Consider the following 9,899-nt stretch of genomic DNA (forward strand, 5'->3'; position numbering starts at 1 on the left):
TTTGTTTATCCACATTACAATGTTCATTAAAGTACTGTGAATACCTAATGAAATTGAAAATAAATAAATAAATAATGAAATATGTGTCCATTTTCTAAATAAATCTCATCATAGTTGTCTTATGCCTAAATTTTCATTATCTTTATTCCACTCGTCCCACATTTTATTTGCTACTCTTTTTTTTAATCATATAGTTCAGAGGTGGTTATAAAGGCATTACATGATTACACGAAAGACAAAAAAAAAATGGAACCCTCCATCATTTCGTTAACAGGGTTATCTCGGCTATGATATTTACCAAAATCCCCCCCCCCCTTTTTTATTAGAAAATTCCCAAATTCTGAAGTCTCCCAAAATATCACCTCTTGGGAGAGACTTTCACCATGCTTATTTTTCAAAAAAAAGTCTCTCCAAATCTCTGAAAATTACAAATCCATGACTTTCAATTCTCTTTCGAATAACAGGAGTGTTTGAGTGACTCTTACGAAATCATAATCCAATAACATGGAGTTTTGGAGAATTTAAATGACTTAAAAAAAGTCTTTAACCAATAACAAGAGACATTGAGAGACTCTCCAAAAATCTCAATGAAATAACAATATATTTGGGAACTCCCCAGAAGTCATTTGAAATCTCATTTGACTAACCTCCCTGTAATACTACCATGTAAGATATATGGGCTTCCAACTCAAAACCAATGGGATAGAGTTATAAGCAATGCGGGACTATCAATCCCTACACTTTAGGCCTTTAAGGCCGATTCCTATGGGGATGTCTGAACCCTCCATATGCCATGCGAGCTGGCCTGGCTAACTGGCTACGCCACTATGGGAGAAAAGGTAAGCGGTCGAGTCTCCACCGAACGGTTGAGACTATACCTCTAGCGGTGTAGACTCGACTGCTAGAGGTGTATACTAGACCCCTAGAGGTGTAGTCTCAGCCGTTCGGTGGATTTGAAACCTCCAACGGCTCTTTCTCCACCGCTATAAAAAGGGCAAACAATTCACACCAAAATTACACCAAATTTTTTACACAAAAAATTTCTATCTTTCTATCTTATCTTTCAAAATGGTAAAGTTTGAATCCCAACTTGACTTGGCTACCCAACTTGATTTTTCTGGAGTGGTGCTTGAATCTTCCCTTAATAAGATATGTGAAGGTTATAAAGAAATAGGTAAAAATAAAGAAGTCTACAAGTTTTGGATATTAACCAAATCAAACCTCCAACTAAGAGAAGACCAAGAAAAGTTCAAGGGAAGAAAAATGTTCAAGGGAAGGAAAATTTGAAGGCAAAGAAGAAGATAAACAAAGGAGACTCCGTTCATGAGCGCATTGATTGGAAGTTCGGTGAAATGAAAAAAATAAACAAGATGAAGAACATTTTCCCAAATTTTTACTTTTAAAGTCTTTATTCTAAGTTATGTCATTGTCTAGATGAATAAAAGAGGCACTAATGTAAATTAAAATTCTAAACTTTTAATGAAAGATGCACTAGTTTTATATTAATATCTTAAAACTAAAATTTGATACAAATGATAGTTGCATCATACAAACGAAAGATGCATCATATTTGGGCAGTTACTCTAAACTGATCATATTTGGGCAACACCCTCAAGATAAGATAACAACCCTCAAAGTAAAAATGTGTTCCAACTCTGTTGCGCCATTCGAGCCGACATATTTTCTCCACATCATTTGCATTTTGGTCACTTTGTCGGTTTCGATAGCCTTCAGTAAGTGAAGCAACAAACAACTTCACATCCTTGATGATTATTCCGAAGCGATGACACAATCCATCTGCTGTTCGATATTAAGGTTCAATGTTTCTTCTTGAAATCTCTGAAATATACGACTCCATGCAACCGCTTGATGTTGATTTTGTCCCCCATCGACCATATCTTGCGTAACAAAAACATAATGCCTGCAAATGGATTCACCTTCAGATATGCTAAATTTGCGAGGTCGAACTCGAAATGACATATTGGATTTTTGGAATGAAAGAATGGGAGATTAAAAAAATGGGGTGAGTTGAAATGAAATTTGATATCATATTTATAGTCAGATGAAATGATGACCGTTGGATGAGATGATACTACCGGTCTAGTCTAGACCACTGGCTGTGGACAATACACCGAAGGGTGTAAACTAGACCGGGCGGTCGAGTCTCGGCCGCTCGGTAGAAACTTGACCTGGCCTGGCTAAGTGGCAAATTTGGCACTTAGCCAGACCGGTTTACCAGTTTGCCACCTCCATAGTGGGTGCATAAATGGCAAACAATCATGTTTGCCACACCCTTAGGAAGTGGCCTAACACTTACAATCGTATAGGGATGGACATTTAACCATTTACCTACGGTTGATACCATGTAGGAACCAACCAGAGTTTTATCAAAAGGGTGAGAAATATTGCAGACTAAGTCTTAAAGATCTACTATTTATATATCATAGGGATGTGACTGTAGAGAAGATAACAAAGATGCACAATGACATATCAGACACACACTATATCAAGTTTATAACAAATAAAGTTAGCATCAATTAAAGAATTTCAACATTCATCCAAAATGTAACAAACAAATGATAGTAGAAGTAATTTAACACTTGACATAAACTTCAAGTCGTCTCCCTTGTCTAACAAACCGTTTTTCTTCCACGCAGACAAAGGGCAATTGAGAATCACGCAGTGATGTCACCTACAAAGTTCTTATTTTTGCAAAGTGATATAGTCCGAAAACCAATAGATCAAACAGGCACTGATCTATTGTTTCCTTGGCGGGGATATTCATTTTCTCCATCATCTCCGTCGTTCTCACCTGATAATTCCTCCAAAGATTTACCATTTGGTTCAGGTACCAGGAACGTAAACAACATGCCGATGAAATTGATAACTCCAAGCACGATCAAGGAGTTTTTAACACCAATACCAGCAGGATATCCATGATCAGTCTTTTTTGGATCTTGATTCTGTGCGGCATATAAGAAACCAAATGCACCAATAATTGCTTCAGCTTTTCCTGCAGCCGCTAATATACCATGACATGTCGAACGCAACCTAGCTGGGAATATCTCTGCTGGGACGATGAAGGTTGTACTATTGGGTCCAAAGTTTGCAAAAAAGAAAGTTAATGCATACATAATAACGAATCCGATCCTGTTCTCCTTTTTACTCCAGTAATTGTAAGGAAATGCAATAGCAAACATGAAGACGGTCATGAAGAAGAAACCCATCATTTGAATTGCCCACCGCCCCATAATATCAATGAAAGCCACTGTAAACCAATACCCAGGAACAGTACTGCATAGAGCGATTAATTTTTGTGCCCTCGCGATCTTGAAAACTTCTTCACTAGCACTCATCGTTTTTGCTGGTGGAATCCACCCAATTGCAGTGAAAATATCCTTCTGGAATAAGTTTTGACTGTAAAAAGCTATGTCCAGCAAGAACCAAGTACTTGTGGTTCCAAGTAAGGGAAGTCCGTGTCGTTTAAGAAATTGCATTGAAAATAAACCGAATGAATTGCTAGCATCCGCCGTCATTCTTTCTACCATTTCTGTTTCAGCTTTAATCTCCTTGTTTAAAACCTTAGACATATCGGCAGCTGCCCTTTCCGCATTTTTCTCTACAAGAGCAGTGTAACGAGCAGTCTCAGGCATCTTCATTCGCCAGTAGTAGGTCAAAGCAGCTGGAATTGCACCGAAAATCACAATTATACGCCAGATGTAGTCACTCTCTGGTGGAAGGGATGCAAGCGCATCAACTTGATAAGCCGGAGCAGGGAATTGTTTATCAAATATTGAAGAAACTATAATGGCCATAATTCCACCAGCTAGAATTCCCGTTCCTTGCATCGCAAAGACAGCAGCGATAAAAGCACCTCGAGTTTTCTTGTTGGCGTACTCAGACATGATAGTTGCAGAAAGTGGGTAGTCACCACCAATTCCAAATCCAAGCCAGAAACGGAAGAAACATAGCGTAGCCATGACTGCTTTTGGATGGTTCCCCAAGGAGAGACCGGACGCCACTGAACAAGTAACCATGATAAGTAGGGTAAGACCGTAGACACGTTTTCTACCCATTCGATCACCTAGCCAACCAAAGAAGAGCTGGCCAGCAAGTGTGCCACTACGGGAAAAATCATCATTGACGACACAAGATAAGAGTTGTAGTACCCCTAAGACAACTCCATTTCATGCATTGTGGAACGGGGGTATTGTAGAAAGTCCAAGTTTTTCTACAATGGTTGACAAGTGTTGTAAAGGGCGATGTGATTCATGGTTCGACAATAGTTTGTAAATGTTGTGATTCTCTTTCGATTTTTTCTGATAACCTAACACAACTCTTGCTTGTATTGTAGAACAATCGTGGACAACATAAGTAGCATATCGTAGAAACATATGCAACAACAATTACCAGTATAGTCATAATGTCTAACACAACACCCTTAAGGATTGTAGTATTTAAAGTAACAACTTCTGTTTTCAGTAGATGAATACGAAAATACAACTTTTGTTTGGAGTTGTGTGCATAATACTATTTTGAAAACAAAAATTAGGGCCGAAACCGATTTGCCGAAAATAATTCACATTCGCATTAACGTACCAGTGTAACACATTTACATTCATTCAAGTTAACCTGCTAGTCTTAAACACACATTAAAAAAATGGCAGTGATATAGATGTTTGTTACAAAAGTGGTGTTTCCAGAACACACTCTAAAAAGATTAAGATGTATATGAGAACATTCACCCTAGTATGCAACTGTGCTGATTCGAATTTGGAATCGTGTAACTGCTCACCATTGACTTGCTGGTATCAATGAAGAAACATATTCCTACTTCTTTGAAGTTTCCCTGAAAAATGTTACGGCATCACCTCCTTTAATTGCAACCAGCTCAACCAACTATCCCAATTTAGCCCATCTATTTCGAACAACGCAACCTAACTGCTTGCTGCTAATCCATGTTGCTCTCCTTCATACTCTACCAGTGCAACATGAACCCCTTTTTGTTTCAGAGCTGTATAAATTTTACAAGCTTGATCTGAAGTCACAACCTGCATCAAATAAATTTCAAGCTCTTTGTATTAGTTTACAGTGAAACACGACTGCCAAAAGCAGTAAACACAAGCCTAAGTTATGTAACTGTGTACCTTATCCTCTAATCCTTGGAATATAATCACAGGGAAAGAAAACTTATCAACAAATTTGATTGACGACCTCTCAAAGTAAGCTTCTTCGCTACCTGTAGCCAAAGGAAATAGTGAGCTTAATAGTTCAATCATTTTGATCTAATGAATTTTCAAATGCACTATTGCTTACCAACAAGGTTGTCGGTATAATGGGACTCAAATTTGTCCGAGTCTGTCTTCAAAGAGTTCCAGTCTGTAATTCAGTGCCAAGAGCTGCTCATAAACTCCAGCACCACCAACTAAATTCAGTTTGCTCCCATCTTCTCCTGTATCTTTGTAAGATAAGAAATCAACAACACCCATCTCAGAGCTTCTAGCTACCAGTACCAGTTAGATTTAAGTCTTGACTCCATACCCATTTATGTCTCAGGACTGCAATAATACTCAATTTCAGGACACAGCAAAACCCAAAATCTGTTGCCTTTACTGATTACAACATCGATGACAACAACACCTTTCTGCATTCAAACAAACACCTGCAGAACTATCCAATCTTCCATATTCAAACATCGAGCTTATTAACTCATTTTCCATCTTGTTTAATTCAAGAACAAACCTCATTTCATTTAAATTAAAAACCCCCAAAACAGATCTGTTGCTGCTTGTTGCTTCTCGTTACTTCATCACCGAATACCTAATTCAATCACCACCTGCTCCATTCTCGTCTCAGCACCATCACTTACTTCAGCTGTTCTGCGACTCCAGCAATCACCCAAAACACCACCACTAGACAGCACAAAAAACCCCAAATCTCCATCAATCAAGCTTATGCAATGAACCCACAGATCTGTTGTCATTGAACCTTCTTCATTCCCATCTCAATTTGTACCCACAGTTAACACCACCAGTTACATTCATCTATAGCAGCAGCAGTCTTCAAAACTTCAATATCAAACCGAAACCATGAATATCAACATTATACTTCTTCATCTGAACCCTAACAACAAGCACACAACCACACAATTACCACAAAACCCATCTTCTTATGATTGAAATCGAGCTCAGCTTCCCCTTTAATCAATTCAAATCTTCAAATCTATCACAGAATCATACGTCCAACACAAACCCTAGCTCTGATTTTATCAATCCTCCAACACAATAGAATCCTAGTTCTTCATAAATCTGCTCATGTCTTCTATCTATCTGAGGGAATCAATCGAACCCATCTATGTTTTCAGTTGAAGCTCTGAAACCCTCATTTCGATTTCCATCTCCTCCCTGAGTTGATTGTTACCGAGAAGAAATTTGGTTTTGTGTAACTTGAATCAGTGATGGGGTTGATTAGAATTTGGTTCATATCTGGATTTGATGAGCTGCTACTATTGACTGTTGCGGATGAGAGAAAGGGGGAGTTAAAGAGAGAGATTGAGAGAAGATGATGAAGAAGAGGGGTCGAGAGAAGAGCAGCGGTGGTGATGGATCGCCGCCGTCATCTGTGGAGTAGAGGTGTTCTTCAGCGGTGATGATTGAGAGAAAAACAGATAGGAATTGGGTTCGAGTGGTTGAAGGAGGGTTATGCTTCGGAAAAAGAAAAAAGAAAAGAGTGAATCCGAATGAAAATGATGGACGGTTGAGATTGTATTTGAGATGCTCATACGGATTAAGAAAAGATCTTGACGGTTGAGATTGTATTTAGGATGCTCATGCGGATTGAGAAGTATGTGTTTCATTTTGTGCTAATACGAGCTCATGTATTCGGTTTGATTATCAACCTTCGACACGAAAAAAATCCAAAAAAAATATGAATAAATGTAGAACATTCTTATCGACATTTTGATATAAAAAAATCCAAAAAATGTATAAGAATAAAGTTGAAAAATAAGAAATCAATCCGATAATTGGTGTGTTTCTTTGTGCTTTTGTGCTTTCTCTTTGTGCTTCCGGTTTGAATTTCGACTAGTTACATAGGTCATGAAGTAATTTTGACTAGTCATACATGTCATGAAGTATCTTTAGTTCACATTAATAGCATGATACATCATCAAAATCGATAAATATGAAGCTCAATGTCGATTCGAACTTCAAACTTGGTATAATGGCCTATAATCTATGAACCACGAAGCTCTAAGAGGGTTCTGACTTCAAAATTAGCATGATACATCATAGAAATTGATGAATATGAAGCTCAGTGTCGATCCAAACTTCAAGTTCGGTATGACGACTTATAAACTATGAACAAGAAGTCTGAAAGTCCACAAAAACGATGAATCCAACCATTTACTGGTAAGATTCCATGGAAATATTCTACGAAACCTTAAACACACACAAAACTTGGTAAGAACGATGAATCCATCCATTTACAGGTAAGATTCCTTCGGAATATTCTACGAAACCTTAAAAAAACCCTATTTATGCATATTGGATGCAAACCAGGCTCCAAGATTGAAACCTGGCCGCGAGTGGACTACTAAGTCAGAAACTTGGTAAGAACGACGAATCCATCGATCTACAGGTAAGATTCCATCGGAATATTCTACGAAACCTTAACAAACCCTATTTCTGCATATTGTATGCATACCAGGATCCGAGATCGAAACCTGGCCGTGAGTTGACTACTATAAGTCAGAAACTTGGTAAGAACGACTAATCCATCTATTTACAGGTAAGATTCATTCGTCATATTCTACGAAACCTTAAACAAACCGTATTTCTGCATATTGTATGCAAACCAGACTCCGAGATCGAAACCTGGACGGGAGTAGACTACTATAAGTCAGAAACTTGGTAAGAACGACGAATCCATCGATTTACAGGTAAGATTCCTTCGGAATATTCTATGAAACCTTAAACAAACCCTATTTCTACATATTGTATGCATACAAGGCTCCGAGATCGAAACCTGGCCGTGAGTTGACTACTCTAAGTCAGAAACTTGGTAAGAACGACGAATCCATCCATTTACAGGTAAGATTCCTTCGGAATATTCTACGAAACCTTATACAAACCCTATTTCTGCATATTAGATGCAAATCAGGCTCCGAGATCGAAACCTGGCCGCGAGTGGGCTACTCTAAGTCAGAAACTTGGTAAGAACGACGAATCCATCCATTTACAGGTAAGATTCCTTCGGAATATTCTACGAAACCTTAAACAAACCCTATTTATGCATATTGGATGCAAACCAGGCTCCAAGATCGAAACCTGGCCGCGAGTGGACTACTAAGTCAGAAACTTGGTAAGAACGACGAATCCATCCATTTACAAGTAAGATTCCTTCAGAATATTTTGCGGCTTAGTCACCTGAGCATTTTTTTTGGACATTATATTTTGTTTCACAACTCTTATAAATGGTTGTCTTAAAATTAGTATATTAAAGAACCACAAACTTGACAGAACTTGTGATAGTGTAGGAATGATTAGTGGTGTAGACTTTCATGCAAGAGGCTGAGGATCAAATCCCCCCATCCTCATTTCTGCCAACGTTCTAAATTTTTTCTTCAACAACACTTATAAGTGTTGTTATGCATTTTTATTATGAAAAAAAAAACAACCAAAACTTGTGAACCGTAAGGATGGTTGATGAGCTAGACTTCCATGCAGTAGATTCATGTTCGAATCTCCCTTTTAATCTCATTTTTTCCAACATTCTATATTTTTACTTCAACAACACTTATAAGTGTGGTTATACGTTTTTATTAAAAAAAAGAAAAAAAAAACAAAACTTGTGAACTGTAAGGATGGTTGATGAGCCAGACTTCCATGCAGTAGGTTCATGTTCGAATCCCCCCTCTAACACTATTTTTCATCATCATATTTTGGTGTTCTTCAACAACTCTTGTGAAAATTGTGATAGGCTTAGTCACTACCTTTATGGAACAGAGTTGTTATAGCTAAATGTCGTCACAACGTTTTTGCTTAAGGAGTTGTCGTTTGTTTTCTTAGCGCAACCCCTAGTTTCTAAGGGTTGGCAGTGATGATATACGACAACTCTTCCTTTGAAACCAGTTGTAAAACATATGACTTTCTACGATGTTTAGCAAAGAGTTGTAAATCTCCAGTTGTAGATGTATATTTTTCCCGTAGTGTGCCGACCAGAGCCACACCATTAACAGCCGCAGCAACATTTGGTGGCAAAGTCCCGGGTTTTTCTGCTCCTGGCACAGTGTAGTAAATTCTTCCGAGCAGCTTGGTGACAAGGGAGATGCAAAAGAGATCATAAGCATCTGTAAAGAAACCCATACCGGCAATAAAAATTGCCGTGAAATGGTACAATTGTGTTTTAGCTACATCAAGTGCTCTAAGCACTTCTAGTTGTTCCTTCACCATGGCTCCAGTCTACTCTTTTTTCCCCTGTTACATGGAAGGAGAAAAAGAGAGGTTGTTTTTGCTGAATGAAATGGAGGGAAGGTAAGAAGGCTGTAATTTCAAATGCAGTCTGATATTCCCGTTATATAGGGATCACTCTAAAAGCATATACCCTATAAAGATCCCTTTTATGTCAACTATAATTTTGTTAAGCTTCTTATTCCGTTTCATTGTTCAACTCTTTATCATAGCTTTTTATTACATTGTCATGTACAGCCATATATCGATGACATGGACAATAATAGTTCTATTATCAAAAATCAATAATTTGTTTAGTGTAGCACGACTTGGTAAACTATTTTGTTTGTGCATATCACTTCCCTTTTGACTTTGAGGGTTCACATTGTTTAAGTCAAAATATTTTCATATGTTCTTCTTGTTGTGCAAGATAGTATTCCTGCTAAAATG

At 37.9% G+C, this 9,899-nt stretch overlaps 1 protein-coding gene across 2 annotated transcripts; it reads right to left on the minus strand.

Moving 5' to 3' along the window:
- Nucleotides 1-2,741: 2,741 nt before the first annotated feature.
- LOC113353944 (probable inorganic phosphate transporter 1-3) lies at nucleotides 2,742-9,452 on the minus strand. 2 transcript variants are annotated; one of them, XM_026597416.1, is made up of 3 exons: nucleotides 9,219-9,452; nucleotides 5,661-5,662; nucleotides 2,742-4,122 (listed from the first exon to the last, which is right to left on the minus strand). In XM_026597416.1, the coding sequence occupies exons 1-3, from the start codon at nucleotides 9,450-9,452 to the stop codon at nucleotides 2,742-2,744; spliced, it is 1,617 nt and encodes a 538-aa protein (XP_026453201.1). The 2 variants fall into 2 exon arrangements, with proteins under 2 accessions (XP_026453201.1, XP_026453200.1); XM_026597415.1 differs by lacking the exon at nucleotides 5,661-5,662 and adding an exon at nucleotides 5,911-5,912.
- Between the last annotated feature and the right edge of the window lie 447 nt (nucleotides 9,453-9,899).

Source organism: Papaver somniferum, chromosome 2, assembly GCF_003573695.1.
Source record: "Papaver somniferum cultivar HN1 chromosome 2, ASM357369v1, whole genome shotgun sequence".
Classification (NCBI taxonomy): domain Eukaryota; kingdom Viridiplantae; phylum Streptophyta; class Magnoliopsida; order Ranunculales; family Papaveraceae; genus Papaver; species Papaver somniferum.